The sequence below is a fragment of the Scyliorhinus canicula genome, chromosome 2 (genome assembly GCF_902713615.1).
Source record: "Scyliorhinus canicula chromosome 2, sScyCan1.1, whole genome shotgun sequence".
NCBI classification, from domain to species: Eukaryota; Metazoa; Chordata; class Chondrichthyes; order Carcharhiniformes; family Scyliorhinidae; genus Scyliorhinus; species Scyliorhinus canicula.
This window is the reverse complement of record NC_052147.1, coordinates 128,354,939-128,380,162: the sequence shown is the minus strand read 5'-3', so window position 1 is coordinate 128,380,162 and position 25,224 is coordinate 128,354,939. Positions and strand designations below refer to the sequence as shown.

At 47.0% G+C, this 25,224-nt stretch overlaps 1 protein-coding gene across 1 annotated transcript in view; it reads left to right on the top strand.

Annotated features, from left to right (window-relative positions):
- Positions 1-25,224, top strand: part of cps1 (carbamoyl-phosphate synthase 1, mitochondrial) — a 170,171-nt gene that overhangs the window by 111,462 nt on the left and 33,485 nt on the right. The window contains exons 23-29 of the mRNA XM_038786419.1: positions 1,013-1,078; positions 1,164-1,227; positions 14,357-14,538; positions 16,626-16,820; positions 21,782-21,849; positions 21,965-22,040; positions 23,658-23,735. Of these exons, the coding sequence (XP_038642347.1) occupies positions 1,013-1,078; positions 1,164-1,227; positions 14,357-14,538; positions 16,626-16,820; positions 21,782-21,849; positions 21,965-22,040; positions 23,658-23,735 (729 nt within the window). The remainder of the gene's footprint in view (positions 1-1,012; positions 1,079-1,163; positions 1,228-14,356; positions 14,539-16,625; positions 16,821-21,781; positions 21,850-21,964; positions 22,041-23,657; positions 23,736-25,224) is intronic.

The following is a 25,224-nucleotide window of genomic DNA, read 5'->3' as shown; positions in this document are numbered from 1 at the left end:
CTGGCGAGCGTGGTCTCGGCAAGCCCCAGCGAGAAGCACGTGAGGCCTCGTGAAGTGGAATTAAATATTATTGCGGGCCTTGCCGGGCCAAGCACCAGGAAGCTCGCGGCAGTTCCTCCTCGCCACCACACTTAGAAAGCTTTCCAAAGAATCGCACCCTATATCTTCAATCACCTATTTTGGTCATCTTCCTAAAATCTTGCATCAGAATGCTCCTGCAAAATGCCTTGGCACGTTTTGCCATGTTAAAGTCACAATATAAAATAAGCTCGTCTTTTTTCTCTTGTCCTTCTTCTCTTGACTCCTAACATTAAAACCCAACATGACTAGACACAGAGTCAGTGCTTAAACACCTCCAGGGATGGTCCTGAACCACAAATGGCTGCTGGGTTTGCCTGCAGAGGGCTGGCAATCACAGTGCTTCAAATTATCATGATGGGTGAGCTTTTTACTGTGATAAGCTGTATAACACAGGTTCATTAGTGCAGTAACAAGGGAGATGGCTGGCATGGGTTAGAATGGGCTGAATGGTTTGCTTTGCTGTAAAACTCTTATCGGGTTAACATTTTGCCAAGGACACAAATTGGGCGGTAATCCTTCAACTATTGTCTACTATTATTGCATAATACTGGGTTAAAACTTGAGCACTGTTTAATCTTGGCTAGAGACTCATGCACGAGAATGTTTTGGGCGCAATAGCTACGGTAAGGCAAATATCTAAACTAGAAGGCTTAGAGATTGACTAATAAACTTTGAAAGGGAGAGGGGAGAAGCGCCTTAATAGAGATACATAAATAACATTATTTCACAGAATGCCAAGATAATAAAACGGCATTGTAAGTTAAAACTGGTGAAATAAATGTTTAGGGGAACAGCACGAAAAGTTACACATAGAGTGGAATGTTCTCCTGGATGAGTAACCGAGGGAAAGGCTTTGGACTAAGCCGAGGCAAGCTACGATGGCCCAAATGGCCAGGCCCATTCACACTGACCTATTGCTTTTCTTTGCTAGATTGACACGCTTGCTGCAGAGTATCCAGCTGTCACCAATTACCTGTACTCCACCTATCACGGAGAGGTGAGTCTTGCTAGGTTAACTCTTTTATTTACTGGCTTCAGCTGTACTTTTGATCAAAAATAGATGAATCCTGTTTCTGTTTCAGGAGCATGATTTGGATTTCAATGATCACGGAATAATGGTGCTGGGATGTGGACCATATCATATAGGTAAATTTAAAACCCACCCCACAACTACATTTTTGAAGCTTTGCAGTCGTGTTTCTGCCCCACTCACAGCCCTTATCAAAGGCTCAACTGAGTGAGACTGTAGTGTATTATCCCTGCTTTTCCTCATGCTCTACAATCTCAGAGTAGCTTTTGACATGCTCAAGCCTGGATCCAGCCTCTCTTTTCGATTTTCAGCTGGGTGGGACTGCCACTGATGGTTATCATTCCAGTTGTGGCCAGCGAATCATCTCCAATGGAACCTTTTCTCATTGTTATCTATGGAACCCCCAAAGCATTTATTCTCGTCTTCCTCGTCTCCATACTGTTCCTAGGGAACATGATCCAGAGACATACAGTCAGAGAGTTTTACAGCACAGCAGGAGGTCCTTCAACCTATAGTGTCTGCGACGGCCATCAAGCTCCGCTCTATTCTAATCACATTTCCCAGCACTTGGTACGTAGCCTTGTCTGCTATGGCGTTTCAAGTGCTCATCTAAATGCTTCTTCAATGTTTTGAGGGTTCCCTCCTCCACCACCCTGCAGGCAGTCAGTTCCAGATTCCCATCACCCTGTGGGTGGAAAAAATGGTTTTCCTCAAATCCCCTCTAAATTTCATGCCACTTATCTTAAATATATGCCTCCTGGTTATTGGCCCCTTTACTAAGGGGAAATGTTCCTTCCTACCTACCTTTATCTATGTCCTTTATAATTCTGTACACCTCAATCAGGTCCCCCCTCAGCCTTCTCTCTCTCCAAGGAGAACAACCCCAGCCTAACCAGCCTCTCTTCATAGCTGAAATGCTCCAGCCCAGGCAGCACCTTGCTGAATCTCTTCTGCGTCTTTTCTCGTGCAGTCACTTCCTTCCTGTGGTATAGTGACTAAAACTGCACACAGTAGACTAGTTCTGGCCGAACAAGCATTTCATACAGTTAGAAACATAGAAAAAGTAGGAGCAGGAGGAGGCCATTTGGCCCTTCAAGCCCACTCTGTCATTCATTATGATCATGGCTGATCATCTAATTCAATAGCCTAATCCAATTATTCTATCATAACCTCCCTGCTCTTATATTCTGTGCCTCGGCTAATAGAGGCAAGTATTCTATAGGTCTTCTTAACCATCTTATCTAACTGTCCTGCTGCCTTCAGGGACCTATGGACAGGCACACCAAGGTCCTCTGGTCCTCTGTGCTTCCTAGTGCTCTACTGTTCATTATGTATTTCCGATCCTTGTTAGTCCTCCCAAAATCCAACACCTCACACTTTTCAGGGTTAATTCCATGCCACTGTTCTGCCCATCTGACCAGCCTTTCTATAGAATCAGAGAATTTACAGTGCAGAAGGAGACCATTCGGTCTATCGAGTCTGCACCGTCCCTTGGAAAGAGCACCTTACTCAAGCCCACACCTCCATCCTATGCCCGTAACCCAGTAACCCCACTTAACATTTTTGGTAACAAAGGGCAATTTAGCACGGCCAATCCAACTAACCCGCACATCTTTTAACTGTGGGAGGAAACTGGAGCACTCGGAGGAAACTCACGCAGACACGGGGATAACATGCAGATTCCGCACAGACAGTGACCCAAGCCGCGAATCGAACCTGGAATGCTGGGGCTGTGAAGCACCTGTGCTAACCACTGTGCTATCATCCTGTAATCAAAGGCTTTCCTCGTCGCCTTTTTATACAGATACATAAATAACATTATTTCACAGAATGCCGAGATAATAAAACAGCATTGTAAATTAAAACCAATTTTCCACCAATTTCCGTGTCATCTGCGAACTAACCCCACATTCACGCCTCTATCATTAATGTACACTACGGACAGCAAGGGATCCAGCACCGATCCCTGCAGTACACCACTGGACACTGGCTTCCAGTCACTAAAACAATGTTCGGCCATCACCATCTGCCGCCTGACAATAAGCCAGTTTTGTATCCAATTTGCCAAATTGCCCCGGATCCTATGTGTTCTTACCTTCTTGATCAGTCTCCCATGTGGGACCCTGTCAAAAGTCTTACTGAAGTCATGTACACTACCTCAACTGCACTGCCCGCATCCACACACCTAGCCACCTCCTCGAAAAACTCAGTCAAATTTATGAGACATGCTCTCCCCCTGCCAAAGCCATGCAGATTGTCCTGATTAATCCTTGACACTCTGAGTGGAAATTAATTCTGTCCCTTAAAATTTTTTCCAAAAATTTCCCCACCCCTGATGTTAGACTCACTGGACTGTAATTAACTATTTTCCCTACTTCCTTTCTTGAATAATAGTACCATAGTAGCTAGCCTCCAGTCCTCTGGCTCCTCACCAGAGATGATTTGAAAAATAACATCAGAGCCCCTGCAATCTCCTCCTTTGCCTCACACAGCAGCCTTGGATACATTTCATCTGGGTCTGGGAATTTATCCACTTTTCAGCCCACTTTATTATTAATAAAATCGTTTAACACCCCCTCCCTCTCAATCTTAATCTGTTCAATTATATCACACTCCTTAATGTCTCTTACAATCTTTCCCCGCCTCAGTTCCATTTTCTATTGAAACTTTAATCTATGCCTTTATCACTTTTTCCGATCGTCCAATGTGTGGTTTCCCATTCTTTATCTTCTATAAATATCAGCTCATCCAGAATTCTGCTGCTGTATCTAACTCGCCTGAAGTTCCATTTACTACCCCCCATGTCTGCTGACCCACAATCCTTCAAAGCCTCCAATTTACAATCTGTGTTTAATTCACTTCCTACCCCTCCTTCTCGATCTAAGTAATCTCCTCCAACCTTCGTAACCCCGCGCTCAACACATCATGGCGGGATTCTCCAAGCCCGTGCTGTGTCTGAGAGTCCCCGGGGGGCCGTGCGAATCCCGCCACGCTGCTCTGGTGCTGGGACCCAATTCTCCGGAGGGCGGAGAATTGGTGCCGGCACGCCTATAATTGGGGGCCGCTCTACACCCCCCCCCCCCCCCCCCCCCCCCCCCCCCCAGCGATTCTCAGCCCGGGATGGGCCGAACGGCCGTACAAAAAAAACCAAGTCCCGCTGGCGCCGTTCTAACCTGGTCTTACCCAGCGGGGCCTCGGCGTGAATGGATCTGGGGGAGGCCTGGTTGGGGGGCGGGGGGTTCCGACCCCGGCAGGGGACTCCGTTGTGACCTGCCATGTTGCGTCAGGGATCAGCGCAGAGAAGGGAGCCATTGCGCACACACGGCAATCGCGCCGGTCCCACTGCGCATGCACAGACCTGCAGTGCTCATCTGACGCTGGGACTGGCAGCTGGAGTGGCGTGGGTCGCTACAGTGCCGTGCTGGCCCCCTGTAGGGGTCAGAATCACTGCTCCTGAGGCCATGTTGACGTTGTGGGAAACGGGACAGCGCTTACGACGACGTCAACACTTAGGATCAGAGAATCCCACCCCCATATCTTCAAATCCATTGGTTCCACTATTGAAAGTCCTGCCTGTTGCTGTATGAACTCCAAACTCTGGAATTCCCTCCCCCCGAAATATCTTTGCCTCTAAAGACCCTTCTAACCCTCTCATGAATTCATGGATCATTCCTCATAATATCTCCTCCGCTAATCTACCATCATTTGCATGTGATTATGAAACCATAGAATCCCAACAGTGCAGAAGGAGGTTATTCAGCCCATCGAGTCTGCACTGTCCCTCCAAAAAAACACTCTACCTACCATTCCCCCACCCTATCACCATAACGCCAGTTACCCTGCACAACCCTGGGCACCTTAACCAAGGGGCAATTTATCAAGGCTAATCCACCGAACCTGCACATCTTTGGACTGTGGAAGGAAATCGGAGCATCCGGAGGAAACCCACACTGACACGGGGAGAATGTACAAATTCCACACAGTCACCCAAGGAATTGATCCCGGATCCTGGAGCTGTGAGGCAGCAATGCTAGCCACCGTGCAGCCAGGGGAAAATTGTACAGCTATTCGACTGTAGTGTATTTTACCTTCACTCATGACAGACCAGACAAAGACTCTTGAAGTTATAAACTAGTATTTATTTACAAGCTATATGCGAGGGCTATTGGCATTCTAATTAGGACACCAAAAAACCCAGATTCAAGAATGGTACTACGAAGTTATACTTTGAGATTCGATTACAAAAGATTAGCATATGCAATAATTTGTTACTCGTTATCTAAGTCCAATCATGACTATTGATAAAGGTTTCATGATACATCGTATACAAGAATAATTAACCAATCACATTAAAGGTCCACATGCTAATTAATGTATCCAATCATTACAAAGGCACGTATGTTGTCTTGCAGTTAGTGATATCGGTGGTCCGGTATCTGGGTGCAGGCATCAAATCACCTCCCTATCGCTATCAGCAGACTTACTGGGGACATCACAATGGTACCTTGTTACACATTGTACAATAGACCTTGAATTGTAACATATGCAGTTTCTCTGCCTGAAAACTGGCTTCTCAGAGACACACTGTGTCCTTGTAATATCTGTTACACTTGGCAATACCATAGTCTGAAATTGAAGCATTCAACTTCCCCAATAAAATGGTGGAACTGTCGGTTTTAAAATGGTTGCGGTGTACTATCTAGTATCTAAGGATGCCCAAATTGTCCTCTTCACTGATCCTTGTGTAACTCCACTTACAACTGATCTTCAAGCAAAGCTTATAGCTATGATTACAAAGCCTCTGTCTACAGAAATGCAGCTAATTCCTCAACTGTGCATTATTGCATTGTAACAGCTGAGCAGAAACTGATATTGTTTCTTCCTTTAACATTGGATCCAACATAAACTTGTCTCCTGGCTATATTTTTCCGTCAAATCCTTTGAACTCGCCCTCACAATGTCCCTTGTTGAGTACTTGCGCGACAGCTCATCATTTTCTTCAACGACGGTGGGGCGGTGTTTGGGGGGGGGGGTTTGAGCCCATGCTTGATGCCAGTGTAAACGGCGGCGTGGGCCCAAAATCCCGTGAGAGATGGGAACCGAGATTCTCACTGGTCAGATCTCGCTTCCCTATTTTCCACATCCTTCGCCTGAAATGTCATGTGGTTCCTGTCCTGAAAGGGTGGGGACCTCATCTCAATAAATTTAAACGTTTAAACATATTGATTCCTTGTAATATGTTCCCCTCCCTCACTGAATGTTCATATGGCGAGGTTCACAACAGGTTTAGAAAACTTCAGGCAGTCGAGGGGAACCCGGTGATGGCAAGTATAGCCTTGGAGGGACAGGGAAATGTCAAGGGTGAACCCTCTGGGGAGCCCCATTGCGGGGGGGGGGGGGGGGGGGGGGGGGGGGGGGAGGGGGGGGGGGGGTACCCCTTATGTGTGGGTTTTCACATGGAAACTGACACTCTGCCGACAAACTATGGGAAGATTCTGCCATACATTTCATATGATGCCAGTATTCAGTTCCCACTTGTTAATTTGATACTGATTCCTGGAGTGCCTACTTCTAACCAAATGGATTGGCACCCTCTTTCTTTACTAACTTGCTGTTCAAGTTGGATGACTACATTCAGGTCACGATTCAGTGGCCTCCTCGTTCCCGACTTGGCATCGGGATGAGGCAGCTCATATTCGCTGATGTGACCATCAATTCACGAGACACTTGCTTTAGGAAGTGAACAGTGGTTTTAATCAACTTACAACAGAGCCAGCCTGTAACACGATGAACTCCAGATGAACTGGTGGCTGGCTCTTCGGCATCATCCTTTATACGTCAGTCTAGGGGGAGGAGCCGTGGGTGGAGCCAAGGATGGAGCCCAAGGACAAACTCCTGTACATTCCCGGTGCAACTCCCCCTAGTGGTAGGGCAACACAACTGCTCGTATGTCGAGCTTACAGTGACATGGTATAATATATATATTACAGTGTGAATTACATTCACCCTCTACAAAAAAATCAAGTCCGGCGGGGGTGGTGGTTCAGAGGTTGAGTCTGTCCGGTGGTCGAGTCGTCTGCTGCGATCTGCGGAGCACCGGGGTTGCAGCCTCTTGTGGTGGCTGGATGAGTGTTGTTGGTTGGGGTACGATGGCGGACTCCGGGGGGTGATTCCGTCCGAGCTCCGTAACCATCTGGTTTGACTGGGGACTGGGGCCGCTGGGAGCTAGCTGGCGCGCCAAACAAATGTAGCGAGCTAGTAGGCGCGGGGGCGCGGTTGAGTGGGATGTAGTGTGAGGGGCTGTTTAGCACAGGGCTAAATCGCTGGCTTTGAAAGTAGACCAGGAAGGCCAGCAGCACAGTTCGATTCCCGTAACAGCCTCCCCGAACAGGCGCTGGAATGTGGCGACTAGGGGCTTTTCACAGTAACTTCATTTGAAGCCTACTCGTGACAATAAGCGATTTTCACTTTCACTTTCAGTGGCAGTGAGGGTGCTGGATCCTGCGGGTGCTAGGTCCCGGAGGGATACGGTGTCCTGACGGCAGTCGGGGAACTCTACAAAAGCGTACTGGGGGTTCGAGTGGGGCAAGCGCACCTTCTCTACAAGGGGGTCAGTTTTGTGCGCCCTAACGTGCTTCCTTAGGAGTACGGGGCCGGTGTCTTCAGCCATGCCGGGAATGAGACCCCCGTGGTAGTGCCCCTGGAAAAGATAAAGAGCCTCTCGTGAGGGGTCTGGTTGGTCGCGGAGGGACATAAGAGGGACCTAATAGCGTGGAGCGCATCTGGGAGGACTTCCTGCCAATGGGAGATTCCTGAACCGGAGGGTCAGTAGGACGGTCTTCCAGACCGTCGCATTCTCTCTCTCCACCTGCCCGTTCCCCCTGGGGTTATAGCTGGTAGTCCTGCTCGAGGCGATGCCCTTGTCGAGCAGGTACTGACGCAGCTCGTCGCTCATAAAGGACGAACCCCGGTCGCTGTGTACATAGCTGGGGAAACCGAACAGGGTGAAGATACTGTGCAGGGCCCTAATGGCTGTGTGGGAGGTCATATTGGGGCACGGGATAGCGAAGGGGAAGCAGGAGAACTCGTCTATTACGCTCAGGAAGTACACGTTCCTGTTAGTTGAGGGGAGTGGCCCTTTGAAATCGATTGCGAGGCGTTCAAAGGGCCTAGAAGCCTCGACCAGGTGGGCCCTGTCTGGTCAATAGAAGTGCGGTTTGCACTCCGCACAGATCGGGCAATTCCTGGTGACAGCTTTTACCGCCTCAGTGGAGAAAGGTAGATTCCGGGCTTTATTGTAGTGGGCGAGCCGGGTGACCCCCGGGTGGCAGAGGTCATTGTGGATGACTTTTAGGCGGTCGCTCTGTGCGCTGGCGTACGTCCCGCGGGACAGGGCATCTGGGGGCTCGTTGAGCTTCCCCGGTCGATACTTGATATCGTAACTATAGGTGGAGAGTTCGATCCTCCACCGCAGAATTTTATCGTTTTTAATTTTGCCCCTTTGCGAGTTGTCGAACATGAAGGCAACCGATCTTTGGTCGGTGAGGAGGGTGAACCTCCTACCTGCGAGGTAGTGCCTCCAGTGACGAATAGCCTCCACAATGGCTTGTGCTTCCTTTTCGACTGCCGAGTGTCGGAGTTCCGAAGCGGAGAGGGTACGGGAGAAAAATGTGACTGGTCTCCCTGCCTGATTTAATGTGGCTGCTAGAGCTACCTCTGAGGCGTCGCTCTTAACCTGAAAGGGGGTGGATTCATCCACCGCCCACATGGCCGCTTTGGCGATGTCCTCCTTGATGCAGTTGAAGGCCTGGCGCGCCTCAGCTGACAGGGGAAATCGTGTGGCCTTAAAGAGTGGGCGGGCTTTGTCCGCATATTGAGGGACCCACTGGGCGTAATAGGAAAAAAATCCCAAGCACCGTTTGAGGGCCTTGGGACAATGAGGGAGAAGGAGTTCTAAGAGGGGGCACACGGTCCGGGTCGGGGCCCAGGACCCCGTTTTCCACGACATAGCCAAGGATGGCTAGTCTGGTCATGCGGAAAACGCATTTCTCCTTGTTATATGTTAGATTTAGTTTCTGTGCCGTCTGGAGAAAATGGTAGAGGTTGGCGTTGTGGTCCTGCTGGTCATAGCTGCAGATGGTAATGTTATCCAGGTACGGGAACGTGGCCCGCAGCCCGCAGCCCGTACTGGTTCACAATTCGGTCCGTTGCTCTTTGGAACACCGAAACCCCATTTGTGACGCCGAAGGGAACCCGGAGGAAATGGCAGAGGCGGCCATCGGCCTCGAACGCCGTGTAGTGGCGGTCCTCCGGGCGGATTGAGAGCTGGTGGTATGCAGACTTCAGATCCACCGTGGAAAAAATCCGATACTGGGCGATTTGGTTAACCATGTCTGCAATCCTGGGGAGGCGGTACGCGTCGAGGAGCGTAAATCTATTAATGGTCTGTCTATAGTCTACGACCATGCGGAATTTTTCCCCGGTCTTGAAGACCACCACCTGAGCTCTCCAGGGGCTGTTGCTGGCCTCTATGATCCCCTCACTGAGGAGCCTTTGGACCTCCGATCGGATGAACACCCTATCCTGCCTGCTGCAAGTGGCTACAGGTTTACAGTCCGGCGTGAGGTTGGCAAAGAGAGGAGGCGGGGGGGGAGATTCGCAACGTGGCTCGGCTGCAGATAGTGAGTGGGGGTAGGGGTCCGCCGAAACTGAGGGTGAGACTCTTGAGATTACATTGAAAATCAAGTCCCAATAAGAGTATGGCGCAGAGTTCGGGCAGGACATAGAGTTGGAAGTTAGAATAGCTAGCGCCTTGGATTGTGAGAGTTGCGGCGGTGCGCCCTTGGATCTGGACAGAGTGGGAGCCCGATGCGAGGGAGATAGTTTGCCGTGCAGGGAAACGGGGAGCGAACAGCGTCTTACCAGATCTGGGTGTACGAAGCTCTCAGTGCTCCCGGAGTCGAAAAGGCACGGCGTGCTGTACCCGTTGATTTGGACCGTCACCATCGAGTTGCGGAGATGCTTTGGGCGCGATTGGTCCAGCGTGACTGCGCTGAGTTGCGGGTAGTCGGCGGCTCGATCAGCTGAGCTGGAGTGGCCCCGTGATGACTGCCCTCTGAGTTCGTCGAGGTGAGTTTCAGAGTTTGAAGGGGATGGATCCCAAGATTGCCGCCCCCATGAGTTGCACATGGCCGGCTGCATGGAGGAGGATTGCCAAGATGGCTGCCCCCATGAGTCGCACATGGCAGGCCGCATGGAGGAGGATTGCCAAGATGGCCGCCCCCATGAGTCGCACATGTCGGGTGGGGGCGGAGTCGGCATACAGGCTGCAGCATTTCGGGGCCTGCGGGCCTGTGAATTCAGGGAACGAGTGCTTTGAGCCGTGGGAGGATTAGAGGCTGGGGCTTTCTTCGTCAGACACACTCTGGCATAGTGTCCTTTTCACCCGCAGCTGCTGCAGGTCGCGTTGCGGGCCAGGCAGTGCTGCCACGGGTGCTGGGGCTGGCCATAAAAGTGGCAGGCTGGGGCAGCATTGTGGCTGGGCGGCCGCGTGGTGCAGGCCTGAGGAATTCGCTGGTCGGGGGCCCATCGCGGGGTCCGCGGGGAACGAGGTGAGGCTGCGAAATGAGACCTCTATAGTCGTAGCAAGTTCAACAGTATCTTCAAGATTTTGGGACCCCTTTTCCAGCAGTCGCTGGCGCATGTAATTTGATCTCAGGCCTGCAACAAGACATCGCGGACAGCAAGTTCTCTATGCTCTGCAGCAGTTACAGCCTGATAGTTACAGTCCCGAGATAGAGTTTTTAGTTCTCTGAGGAATTCTTTGAGTGATTCCGTAGGCCGCTGGCGGTGAGTATTAAACACGTGTCGCGCGTAGACCTCATTTACAGGCCTCACGTACATTTTATCGAGTAGAGCTAGGGCTTCAGTATATGAGCCAGTACAGTTTAGTTGAGTGGATATACGGTGGCTCATCCTCGCGTGCAGTAGGCTGAGTGTCTGCTCCTCCGTCGTTTCTGTGGTGCTTGCTTCAGCCAGGTAGACCTTAAAACATCGGAGCCAATGCGAAAAGATTTATTTCGCCTCTGCATCCTGTGGGTCGAGTTCCAGTCGCTCAGGCTTGAGGGCTGGGTCCATGGTTGTTCCTTACTGTTTCCTAAGTTGATTAAATTGATGTGACCATCAATTCACGAGACACGTGCTTTAGGATGTGAAGTGGTTTTAATCAACTTACAACAGAGCCAGCCTGTAACACGATGAAGTCCAGATGAACTGGTGGCTGGCTCTTCGGCATCATCCTTTATACGTCAGTCTAGGGCGAGGAGCCGTGGGTGGAGCCAAGGGTGGAGCCCAAGTACAAACTCCTGTACATTCCCAGTGCAACTCCCCCTAGTGGTAGGGCAACGCAACTGCTCGTATGTCGAGCTTACAGTGACATGGTATAATATATATTACAGTGTGAATTACATTCACCACATTCACGAGAGGCCTCATGCAAGATTCACGATGCTCAAAATGTCCTGCGAAAGTCAACAGAATCTCGGGAGACGTCACCATCTGGATCTTGCCCTCACTGGGCATGAACCAAATCAGCATATTTATGGCTCATTTAAATATATGTTCGGCAGACCCTTTGGCACTGCCAGCCAGGCGCCACTCAGATGGCAGGGGTACTTCCAGGCGCCCAGGTGCCAGGTTGGCACTACCAGGAATTGGGGCCGGGGAGGTTCTTACCGGGGGGTGGGGGTTGGGTTTTCCTGGTTTCTCCGCGGACCTTTTCAAGGTTGGGAGGGCAGGGGGTCGGGTGAAGATGGTACAGCTTTCCAAAATGGCGCCTCGATCTGCGAGGAGACTTGCTTGGCAGCAGGAAATCACTCTTATTCCGGCCTCGGTATAGAGAATGTCCCCTAAGGCCAAATGAAACGGAAAATGCCATTGAATAGCACAATGTTTCTTGGCAGTGTAGGTGCTGAGAAACACCCTGTTAAACATGCCATTCAGCGGCCTATAACTATAGTATCCCACATGAAGTGGGATGAATCGCGCCCTCAGCCTCCCAGTATTGACTATGTTGCCAGCTGTTCCTTTAGATCAGGAACCTTGAACTTCAGCACAAGCAATTGGAGGAACCTTCTGCTCAAACAAAGAAATGGAAGTATGGACAGCTTTTCAAACAGTGCAGAAAATGGACAGTGTGAACCTCAGCTGTCGCCTCTCACTGCCTACCATACCAAAACTAAGTGTTAATAAGAACAAACATGACTCAGTATTTTAAACCATCAGCCAGGCAAGTTCAATTCAGCGGACTACTTTTCATGACACCCGTTGCCGACAGTACTAGTAGCTGTGAAGAAAAAGTTGCCTGAAGAACATCTTAACTACGTAAGCCTAAATGCGGCGGTGAAGTTGCTAAAATTTAGTTAATATCAAAGTAGCAACAAAATTATTTGGGCGCTGCAATTATTTATGACAGCATTGGAATGACAAAACTGAAAAGATGTGATTGACAGAGTGTCTGCAACAAAACCATTCGGTAATAACCCTCACCAGGCCCACGGGATAACCTAATCCAGCTCCCCATGGGACTCGTGGAATACGAGCTTCTCCACGAATGGGCAGAGATCTGCCCAGCTGGGGCTTATAATTAACCTGCTTAAAAGCTGGCCAGACAGGGGCCGTCACGTTGTTAGTCTCGACTAGGATTTATACTGTAGTGACCGTTTCCTTTGACTCCAAATAAACTAGCGTTTAATCGCCTAGTCGACCTCCAGAATCTTTATACATTCACACTGTACAAATTCACAGTGCTCAAAATGAGCTCACAGTTACAATCAATCTGATCTTGTATTATGTGCCAACTGCCCTTGTATCCTGTAATCATGGAGAGGGCAGCATGGTGGTACAGTGGTTAGCACTGCTGCCTCACAGCTGCAGGGACCCGGATTCAATTCCAGATTGGATTATTGTCAGTGTGGAGTTTGCACTTTCTTCCCAAGTCTGTGTGTGTTTACTCCGGGTGCTCCGGCTTCCTTCCACAGTCCAAAAATGTGATAGTTAGGTGGATTGGCTTTGCTAAATTGCCCCTTAGTGTCTTAAACATTAGGTGGGTTACTGGATTACGGGGATAAGGTGGAGGTCGGGGCTTAAGTAGGGTGCTCTTTCCAAGGGCCAGTGCAGACTCGATGGGCTGAATGGCCTCCTTTTGCGTCGTAAATTCTATGAACATATTGTAGTTATAGCATACGAAGGTCACCAGGGAATTGTCAAACCAAATAACTCCTTTGTGAATAGGAATTATTCCCAAATTGACCGCAAGTACACAGGTCCCTAAAGGCAGCAGTTCATGTCGACAAGTTTGTAAAATAGCATATGGAGTGCTCTACTTCATTGGCTGAGGTGTAGAATATAAAAGTATGGATATAATGTTGGAATTGTATAAAACACTGATGAGGCCACAACTGGAATATTGTTTGCAGTTCTGGTCACATTACAGGAAGAACATTATTGCTCTGGAGAGAGTGCAGAGGAGGTTTGCAAGAATGTTACCAGGGCCAGAGAAGTGTAGCTAGGAGGAGAGATTGGATAGGTTGGGGTTATTTTCCTTGGAACAAAGAAGGCCGAGGGGTGACTTAATTGAGGTGTACAAAATAATGAGGGGAAGGGATAGGGTGGACAGGATAAAATTGTTTCCATTGATGGAGAATTCCAGAACTAGGGGACTTAGATTCAAAGTAAGTGGCAGAAGTGCTGTAAGATACAGGGCTATGGGCCAGGAGCAGGATGGTGGGATTAGAAAGGGCACGTGGGTGTCCTCGGGCTGGCATGGACAGGATGGGCTGAATGGCCTGCTTCTGTGCTGTACCATTATTGTGGTTCAATGGTTCTAAGATAGAACACAAAATCAATCAGTGTTCCCATGTCCAGCAACCACAATGTCTAATCTTCGTGATCACTCAAGATGTCCAAAACACCTCCAAGATCATGGATTGTAGTGAATGTTGTTTCCCAAATGTTCACACTGGGGAACGTTTGTTGTCACTGATAGTCAAAGCAGATTCCCAGTCTATAGAAATAATTATGTCTACCTCAACAAAGGTAGTCATCATAAACCTTTACTGGATTCTCACTTTTCTTGCAGACTGTATACATGTGTATGGTAGCTTTAAGTAAGCAATGTGAATAATGTGATTCTTAATACACCATGTGCAGTGTCAGGCATTTCAGAACAGGCTCTTGTGTCGGCAGGTAGCAGTGTGGAGTTTGATTGGTGCGCAGTCTCCAGCATCCGGACCCTGAGGCAGCTTGGGAAGAAGACAGTGGTTGTAAACCACAACCCAGAGACTGTGAGCACTGATTTTGATGAGTGTGACAGGCTTTACTTTGAGGAGCTCTCGCTAGAAAGGATCCTGGATATCTATGAACAGGAGGTGAGACATCAGCTCAAGTCCTGCCTGAGCAAGTGCCTGTCCACAGGTGTTGTCAAACAATCCATAGACAATCATAGATTCTTATCATATGATTTATTCTGCAAGAATGGAGAAATGATTAGTATTCTTCCTTGACTATAAAGGGTTGAGGGTTGTCAGTGAGATGTATTGATTAGTGGGTTGAGGGTTGTCAGTGAGATGTTTGATTAGTGGGCTGAGGGTTGTCAGTGAGATGTATTGATTAGTGGGTTGAGGGTTCTCAGTGAGATGTATTGATTAGTGGGTTAAGGGTTCTCAGTGAGATGTATTGATTTGTGGGTTAAGGGGTCTCAGTGAGATGTATTGATTAGTGGGTTGAGGGTTCTTAATGAGATGTATTGATTAGTGGGTTAAGGGTTCTCAGTGAGATGTATTGATGAGTGGGTTGAGGGTCGTCAGTGAGATGTATTGATTAGTGGGCTGAGGGTTGTCAGTGAGATGTATTGATTGGTGGGTTAAGGGTTCTCAGTGAGATGTATTGATTAGTGGGTTGAGGGTTGTCAGTGAGATGTATTGATTAGTGGGTTGAGGGTTGTCAGTGAGATGTTTGATTAGTGGGTTGAGGGTTCTCAGTGAGATGTATTGATTAGTGGGCTGAGGGTTGTCAGTGAGATGTATTGATTGGTGGGTTAAGGGTTCTCAGTGAGATGTATTGATTAGTGGGTTGAGGGTTCTCAGTGAGATGTATTAGTGGGTTGAGTGTTCTCAGTGAGATTTACTAATTAGTGGGTTGAGGGTTGTCAGTGAGATGTATTGATTAGTGGGTTGAGGGTTGTCAGTGAGATGTATTGATTAGTGGGTTGAGGGTTGTCAGTGAGATGTTTGATTAGTGGGTTGAGGGTTGTCAGTGAGATGTATTTATTAGTGGGTTGAGTGTTCTCAGTGAGATTCACTAATTAGTGGGCTGAGGGTTGTCAGTGAGATGTATTGATTAGTGGGTTAAGGGTTGTCAGTGAGATGTATTGATTAGTGGGTTGAGGGTTGTCAGTGAGATGTATTTATTAGTGGGTTGAGTGTACTCGGTGAGATTCACTAATTAGTGGTTTGAGGGTTGTCAGTGATATGTATTAATGAGTGGTTTGAGGGTTGTCAGTGAGATGTATTAATGAGTGGTTTGAGGGTTGTCAGTGAGATTTACTGATTAGTGGGCTGAGGGTTGTCAGTGAGATTTACTGATTAGTGGGTTGAGTGTTCTCAGTGAGATGTATTGATTAGTGGGTTGAGGGTTGTCAGTGAGATGTATTGATGAGTGGGTTGAGGGTTGTCAGTGAGATGTATTGATTAGTGGGTTGAGGGTTGTCAGTGAGATGTATTGATTAGTGGGCTGAGGGTTGTCAGTGAGATTTACTGATTAGTGGGTTGAGGGTTGTCAGTGAGATGTATTGATTAGTGGGCTGAGGGTTGTCAGTGAGATTTACTGATTAGTGGGCGGAGGGTTGTCAGTGAGATGTATTGATTAGTGCGTTGAGGGTTGTCAGTGAGATGTATTGATTAGTGGGCTGAGGGTTGTCAGTGAGATTTATTGATTAGTGGGTTGAGGGTTCTCAGTGAGATGTATTGATTAGTGGGTTAAGGGTTCTCAGAGGAATGTAGTGATTACTGGGTTGGAGGTTCTCAGTGAGATGTATTGATTAGTGGGTTAAGGGTTCTCAGAGGAATGTAGTGATTACTGGGTTGGAGGTTCTCAGTGAGATGTATTGATTAGTGGGTTGAGAGTTCTCAGTGAGATGTATTGATTAGTGGGTTAAGGGTTCTCAGTGAGATGTATTGATTAGTGGGTTGAGGGTTTGCAGTGAGATGTATTGATTAGTGGGTTAAGGGTTCTCAGTGAGATGTATTGATTAGTGGGTTGAGGGTTTGCAGTGTGATTCATTGATTAGTGGGTTGAGGGTTGTCAGTGAGATGTATTGATTAGTGTGTTGAGGTTTCTCAGTGAGATGTATTGATTAGTGCGTTGAGGGTTTGCAGTGAGATTTATTGATTAGTGTGATGGCTGGGTTCACAGTGAAGCGCTTTTAGTAATCAGATTGTGACTTTTTTTTCCTCAGAGTTGTAAGGGGTCTATTATTTCTGTCGGTGGACAGATTCCAAACAACCTGGCTGTTCCGTTGTCCAAGTATGGTGTGAACATTCTGGGCACCAATCCAATGCAGATTGACCGCGCTGAAGATCGTGCCGTTTTCTCCGGGGTTCTCGATGAGCTCCAGATTGCTCAGGCTGCGTGGATGGCTGTCAATTCTTTGGTAAATAGAATCAACATAGTGAAATGTAATGATGGCCAAAACTGAGGAATTGGTCTGGGTCAATGTGTACATTGTGTGGAAAATTGGGCATGCTGGAAATTTGAAATGTCGACACAAGCCGTTTCAAACTTACATCACAAATGCATCAATGTTTAGAGAGGTAGGTTCACATTTTGTTGTCACTCCCACAAAGTTTAAATCTGCCAATTATCTCATTATTTTGCATAAAGAGAAGAGAAAAATGTGATGATGGTTAACTTCTAAGCTGTTCTATAGTGGGTGATCTGTATTTGTTGCATTGGCAGAGGACGGGCTGCATTTATAGAAGGTGGGCAGCACTAGAAGAGGGTGGCAGCTCAACAGCACGGCCTGTGTGTGGGCAGCAAGGCACCATCCTCTCCTTCAAGCCCAGATTTTGTCTGTCTGAGCCAGAAATTGAAACCTGGCAGCTAAGTGCATTCAGGGTGACAAAATCAAAGTAGCCAGACAGATTGAAGGTACAGATGAGTGATGAACTACCCCCCCCCCCCCCCCCCCCCCCCCAATATGGCTGCATTGTTCTGTCGGGAACGCTGTTGTAATGGGCTATGGGGAAGACTTAATCCAATACATTACCATGACAGTTTGCATCTATATCGCATCACTACATAATGATTATAATACTATCCCAAAATGCTTCACTGGTCCACATTCAATCACCAAACCTCAGCAGAAAGCACTTAACTCCCATTTCTGTGGTGAGGAGCTGTCAGTCATAGTAAGAGTGTTTATAAACATTGTGGTTCACATCAAAGTAGGGGACTTGACATGCAGCCAAGCATGCAGAAATCACAGAATCTTCACAGTGCAGATGGAAGCCATTCAGCCTATTGAGTTAGCATTGGTTCTTGGAAAGACCATTCGGCCTAGTCCCATTCCCCTTCGTTATATCTGTAACCTTGCACATCCTTTTAAATGACAATTCAATTTCCTTTTCGAATACCTCGATTGAACCTGCCTCCAGTACCCCCTCAGGAAATTTAATCCAAACTTCAAGCACCCTCTGGGTGAAAACATTTTTCCTCACATAATTTCTACCCTTTTTACCTATTATTCTGAATCTGTGCCCTCTAGTTCTTAATGCTGTCTTGAGTGGGAACTGTTTCTCACCATTTACTCTGTCAATACCCCTCAGGATCTTGAATATCTCCATCAAGTCTCCTATCAGCCTTCTCCTCATAGTTACAGTTATTCATCCCATTGTGAATATCTTCTGTACCATCTCCCAACACCATCTTTCCTCGGGTATGATGCCCAGAACTGGGTGCTATACTCCAGATGATGCTTAACTAGGGTCTTATACAATTTCAACATGACTTTCTTTCTCTTGTACTAATGCCCCTAATAAATAAAACTTCGGATACCATGGGCGGGATTCTCCGACCCCGCGCTGGGTCGGAGAATCGCGATTCACGCAACGCCGACTCTCTGGTCACCAGAGAATCGGCGCCATTGACGTCGGCGTGGTGCCGGTCAGGGCGGCTGAAAGCGACCCCCAGCCCGGCGATTCTCCACACGCAATGGGCCGAGTGCCCACCAAGTTGGGCTGAGTCCCGACGACACCGTTCGCGTGTGGTCCTACCCAGCGGGACCTCGGTGTTCATGTTGTGGGGGGCAGCCAGGTGGGGGGGAGTGGGGATCCGACCTTGGGGGGGGGGGGTCCTCCACGGTGTCCTGGCCTGCGATTGGAGCCTACCGATCGGCTGGCGGGTTCCTCCGCGCCGGGCCCCCGTAGCTCTCTGCCATGTTGTGTCGGGGGCGGCGTGGAGAAGGAAACCCACACGCATGCGCGAACTTGCGCCGGCCGTAGCGCGCATGTGGGAACTCTCGCCGGCCGTTGCGCGCATACGCGGACCTGCGGCACCTGTTCTGACGCCCATATCGGCAGCTGGAGCAGGATGAGGCTCTCCAGTGCTGTGCTGGTCCTCTGTGCAGCGCAGGATCGCTGATCCTAGGGGCCTGTTGACGCTGTTGTAAAACGCTCCGGCGTTTACGGCCGCGTCAACACTTAGCTCCAGGATCAGAGAATTGCTTTAATAACTGCTCTCAATACATGTGCTTTAATAACTGCTCTCAACTTACCTTCCATCTTCACTTTATATATATACATGTATGCCAAGGCCCCTCTGTTCCTACACCTACTTTAGACTTTCTTCCTTTAGTTTACACTGTCCACATTCTTCCTGCCAAAATGAATCCCCTCTCACTCCTCGGCATTGAACTTCAACTGTCACTTGTCTGCCCAATGGGAGTAGGTTACTCGGCTCCTCGAGCCTGCTCTGACATTCAGTAAGATCTTGGCTGATCTGATTGTAACCCCACATTCCTGCCTACTCTCATAACCTTACACCCTTGTTAATCAAGGATCTATCCAGCACAATCTTAAACATATTCAAAGATTCTGCTTCCATTGCCTTTTGGAGAAGAGAGTTCCAGAGACTCTCAACCCTCTGAGAAAAAAGTATTTTTCCTCATCTCTGTCTTAAACAAATGAACCCTTATTTTTAGATTCTAGATTCTAGATTCTCCCACAAGAGGAATCATCCTCTCCACATCCACCCTATCAATACCCCTCAGGATCTGGAAGATCAGCACCAGTGTCTCTGTAATTTCCACTCTTTCCTTTCTCAGTATTTTTGGATGCATCTCATCTGGACCCGGTACCTTGTCAGGTTTATATAAGGACAGCCTTTATAGCACCTCCTCTTCCTCAATTGTAAATTCCTCGACTGTACCACTAAGCACCTCTCTCACCACAACCTGGGTAGCATCCTCTTCCATTGTAAAGACAGATTCAAAGTACCGTCGCTACTCATAGAATCATACAATACAGAAGAGGCCCTTCGGCCCATTAAGCCTGCACTGGCAAAAAATAAACTACTTGAATCTACACTATTCCCACTTCTCAGCACTTGGCCTATAGCCATAAATGTTATGACACTTCAAGTGCTCATCCAAGTACTTTTTAAAGATTGTGAGTTTCCTGCCTCAACTATCCTCCCAGGCAGTGCATTCAAGATTCCCACCAGCCTCCAGGTGAAAAACATTTCCTCAAATCCCCTCTAAACCTCCTGACTTTCACCTTCACATTGTGCCCCTTGTTATTGACCCTTCAACTAAGGGGAACAGCTGCTTTCTATCCACCCTGTCCATGCCCCTCATAATCTTGTACACCTCAATCATGTCCTCTCTCAGCCTTCTCTGCTCCAATGAAAACAACCCAAGCTTATCCAGCCTCTCTTCATCGTTAAAACGCTCCATCCCAGGCAACATCCTAGTAAATCTCCTCTGCACCCTCTCCAGTGCAATCACATCCTTCCTATAGTGCGGTGACCAGAACTGAACACAGTTCACCAGCTGTGGCCGAGTCAAAGTCCTGAGTAGCTCCAGCATAACTTCTCTGCTTTTATAATCTATACCACAACTGATAAAGGCAAGTGTCCCGAATGCCTTCTTAAATACCCTGTTGACCTGTCCTGCCACCTTCCGGGATCTGTGGACATGCACCCCAGATCCCTCTGCTCCTCTGAGCTTCCTAGTGTCCTGCCAACCTTTGTTGTGTTACTCCTTCCAAAATGAATCACCTCACACTTTCCAGGTGAAATTCCATTTGCCACTGGTATACCCATCTGACCAATCCATCCATCTATATATATATATATATATATATACATCAATGCTCCTCCTGTTTCCATGTGCCTCCCGAATCAGCCCTACTCTTTCTTTTACTATTAGTATTTGTACTCAAAGATCCCTTTCTTCCTCCAACCTATCTAGACTTGCACCCTCCAAACGAAACTGAACTCTCGTCCTTCCTACCAAAATATCATATCTGACTTTTAGCTGCGCTGAATTTTATTTGCCCATTTTGTAGTTTATTAATGCCCTCCAGTAATTTGTTGCAGTCCTTTCTCACTGTTGAGTAACCTCTTCCCCAAAATAATTTGATGTCATCCGCAGATTTAGAAATTGTGTTTTAAATTCCAATATCGAAGTCATTGACATAGATCGTAAGCAACAATGGTCCCGGCATTGATCTTTGGGGAATGCCACATCCCACCTTCTATCAATCAGTTTCTGCCCTGAAGTCAGCTATCAATTCATTCTGTCACACCCCCGACTGCATATTCTGACATTATTAATTAGTCTATTATGGGGCACCTTAGCGGAAGCCATTTGAAAGTCCAGATAAATGACATCTCCTGTATTACCATTATCTACTATCTCTGCTATCTTTTTAAAAAGTCAGTAAAGTTGGTCAAGCCAGACCAACTAGTAAGACCAATCAATCAAATAAGATTTTCCCTTTTGAAGTCTATGCTGACTTCTCATTACAGTATTATATTTTGAATCTCCAGATGTTCCTCTATTCTCTTCTTTAGTGAAGACTCAATTATTTTTCCTGCCACTGATGTTAAACTGAGTGGACCAGGAATCATTTGACTACAGTTGTGCAAACTACAATTAAGCCAGAGAGGGACTACAGAGCATCTATCCGAATAGTATCTTTCACATAGGGCCAGATATGCAGTCTTCCTTCTTTACATATTTCTGCCAAACTACAAGTCTGTAAATCCACCTGTGAATTTTACCCATGTGTCATATCACAGGAATCTGCTATTGATTATTATCTGGATGATCTTTCCATTCAAGTGTTAAATGTGAGAAATGGAAAGGGAAAATAGAACAGAAATTACTGAGAACACACAACAGACCAACCAGCTTCTGGGAAAAGACTAGTTAATGTTCAATGTATAGATACCTGAATAGAGCTGCAATTCTGATAAAAAAAACTTAGCCCCACTTCTCTGTCATGGGACTTGGAATGCCGTGCTATAGATTCCCAAATCTGTCCATTGGGAGGTGGATTTTTGTTGTACAGTAAGTGTCACATCCACTGACTGACTTATTTTTGATGCTAGGATGATGCACTTTCATTTGCTGACAATGTGGGCTACCCCTGCTTGCTGAGGCCATCTTATGTCCTAAGGTAAAGCTAAAACTTTTGGGTTTGGGGATCCAGCGGTGTGTGGAGTAAGGTTTAGCAGCTAACCACTGTTGATATGTAGAGATTTCATGCCAGTGTTTCACTTTGATCCTCCCAGTGGTTCAGCGATGAATGTGGCTCACGATGCGACAGAGATGAAGAAATTCCTTGCGGAAGCGGCCCGTGTCTCTCAGGTACCTGCTCTGATCCCTGCCTTGTGCTTATTGATTGATCTCCGTTTCCTGATGTCTGATTATGTTCACTCTGCTGCTTTTGCACTCTTTGTGGATGTACCATTGAACAGCATAAACGACTGATTGTCTTACTTTATCTGTATGGAGTACAATGGAAAGATTTTGGTTAAATTGCAACGTTTTTATGCATTTTAGTTGCCCTGAAAAATGGTCTATTCTTAAGATGAATCCATTTTGCAAAATAACACTCGCCACATCACCATTAATGCAACAAGAAGAAGAGAAACATTTAATATTTTATAAATTGGTGAGAAACGTAAATGTTGCTGGGATTTGGATGCCCTTGTACAAGATATATAGAAACTGAACATGCAGGTACAGCAAGCTATTCAGAAGGAAATAATACATTAGGCTTTATTACAAGAATAAGGAAGTCTTGCTGTAATTGTGCAGGGCTTTATTGAGTCTGCACTTGCAGTAGTGCGTACCGTTTTGGTCAGGAGACAAACACCTTTCTTAGACCGCAATAAAGATCGATCTCTGGGATGAGCAGTTGTCCAGGGGGATTTGTGTAGAATGGTACTATACTGTTTGGAGTTTACAAACATAAAAAATAGGAGCAGGAGTAGGCCATTCAGCCCTTTCAGCCTGCTCCACCATTCATTCTGATCATGGCTGACTATCCAACTAAGTAACCTGTTCGCGATTTCCTTCTATAGTCTTTGAATACTTCAGCCACAAGAGCTACATCTAACTCCTTTTGAAAACATCCATGTATTGGCCTCAAATACTTTCTGTGGTAGAGAATTCCATTGGCTCAACACTCTCTGGGCGCAGAAACCTCTCCTCAATATTAAATGGGCAGCACAGTGGTTAGCACTGCTGCATCACGTTATCGAGGCCTCGGGTTTGATCCCGGCCCCGGGTCACTGTCCATGTGGAGTTTGCTCGTTCTCCTCGTGTCTGTGTGGGTCTCACCTCTACAACGCAAAAAGATGTGCAGGATAGATGAATTTGCCACGCTAAATTGCTCCTTAATTGGAAAAAAAGAATTGGGTACTCTAAATTTATGTTTTAAAAATCTCAGTCTAAAATGGTTTACCCTGTATTCTTCGACTGTGACCCCTGCTTCTGGACTCCCCCGTCATTGGGGAGATCCTTCCTGCATCTACCCTGTCTAGTCCTGTTAGAAGTTTACAAGTTTCTTTGAGATCCCTCCTCATTCTTCTATTCACCCTCTGAGCTCCTTTATTTAGCCACAGTATTTATTTGGCTGATCCAGTTAAGATTTTGGTCAATGGTGAACCCTGTGATGTTTATAATGAGGGGATTCAGCGATGGTAATGCTATTAAATGTTAAAAAACAATGATTAGAGAATCTCTTTTGCTGGTGATGGACATTACCAGACGCTTGTGTAGCACGAATGTGACTTGTTACGTGTCGGCTCTAGCCTGAAATTTGTCCAGAATTTACTATACAGCAGGCACCACTTACTTCTGAGGAGTCAGAAATGTGAAATTATCAGCGGGCATCCCCCCTTCCTAATGAAAAACATGTTTTGAATTTGTGAAAAAGCACTCTTTCTGCTCACACTTAACCACCTCTTCTATTCACAGGAACACCCAGTTGTCCTCACCAAATTCATTGAAGGAGCACGGGAGGTTGAAGTTGATGCAGTTTCAAAGGAGGGAAAAGTAAGAATAAACTTTAATGAGCCAATGTTCAACACATTTAGAACACAACGTGATATTTGAAAGGAGTTGCCGCTGCCAGATCCTAACTGGTACAGAAGGTCTAACCAGCTCCTTAATGTCTGTTCGCTCCTCAGACTAGATGCTGTCGGCAATGAGACTGGTGGAATAATCTTTTAGGAGGCTGCTTCCCATGTACCACCTCTGTGTAAAATAGGATTGTGGACCAGCTCCTGAGGCTTGAGCTCTGGGGCCTCAGCAGGCTCACATGGAGAGGCAGGTGTTGCTGAGCTAGGTCAGGGGTGCCTCAACATTGGCTTACGCAGAAGGGCTGCAGTGAAGACGGCCTGAAGCTTGTCGAGACATCGGGAATGGAGAGAATCCCCTCCTAGGACTTATTCACGGATGAGGCTGCAGGTTTGCATCCCTGCGGTCCTACCCTTGGGATAATGAACCTATGACTCTGATGGCATCCTAACCTGCTACCTGGAAACCACTTCAATTTTCCCAACTATCTGTGCACAGGGGAAGATAGATTCTGATGTCAATAAAATACTAGCACCGACTCAAAAGAGGCCTTAATTAGAATAATTGGATCCCATCTCTATAATTATGGAGAGCCAGAATGGATTTGTAAAAGGCAGATTTTCTTGGCTAATCTGATAGAATATTTTGATGAACTATCCCAGAAGGTTAATGGACAAAATCCAGTGGATGTTGTCTATATAGCCTTTTAGATAAGTTTTTGACAACGTACCACATAAAAAGCTGATTAACAAAATTGAGGCTCATGGAAGGTTGTCAGCTTGTATAAAGCATTAGCTGAAGGATGGAAAGCAGTATGTCATTGTAAATAGTAGCTTTTCAGACTGGAGTTTGGTAGACTGGTATTCTCCAAGGGTCAGAACTAAGACCAATGCCATTTTTCATATATGGAAATGACTTGGATTTGAAATACAGAGTAAAATTTCAAAATTTACCCCAATACCAAATTTGGAAGTGTGGCAAAACAGTAGGGAATATTGCCAATTAACTGCTAGCAGAGTGGACAGACAAGTGGCAGATGATGTTTAATACAGAGAAATGTGAGATGGTAGATTTTGACAGAAGGGATGGGGAGAGGCGATATAGACTGAACGGCGGATCTTACAGAGCGTACAAGGAGCAGAGGGACCTGGGGGTGCATTTCCATCGATGTTTGAAGGAGGCAGGACATATTGAGTTAGCAAAACGGATGGGAGATTGAGCTTCATCGAGCTATTGAGTACAAAAGTAGGGAAGTTATGCAAAGCTTTATAAAGCCCTTGTTAGGCCATCATTGGAGTGTTGTGAAAGATGTGGATGTTCTTGAGTGGGTGCAGTGGAGATTTATTTGAATGGTTCCAGGGATGAGAGACTTGAGATACGAGGTTAGGCAGGAGAATCAGGAATTGGTCTCCTTGGAGCAAAGAAGGTTGAGGGGAGATTTGATAGGGGTGAACAACATTACGGC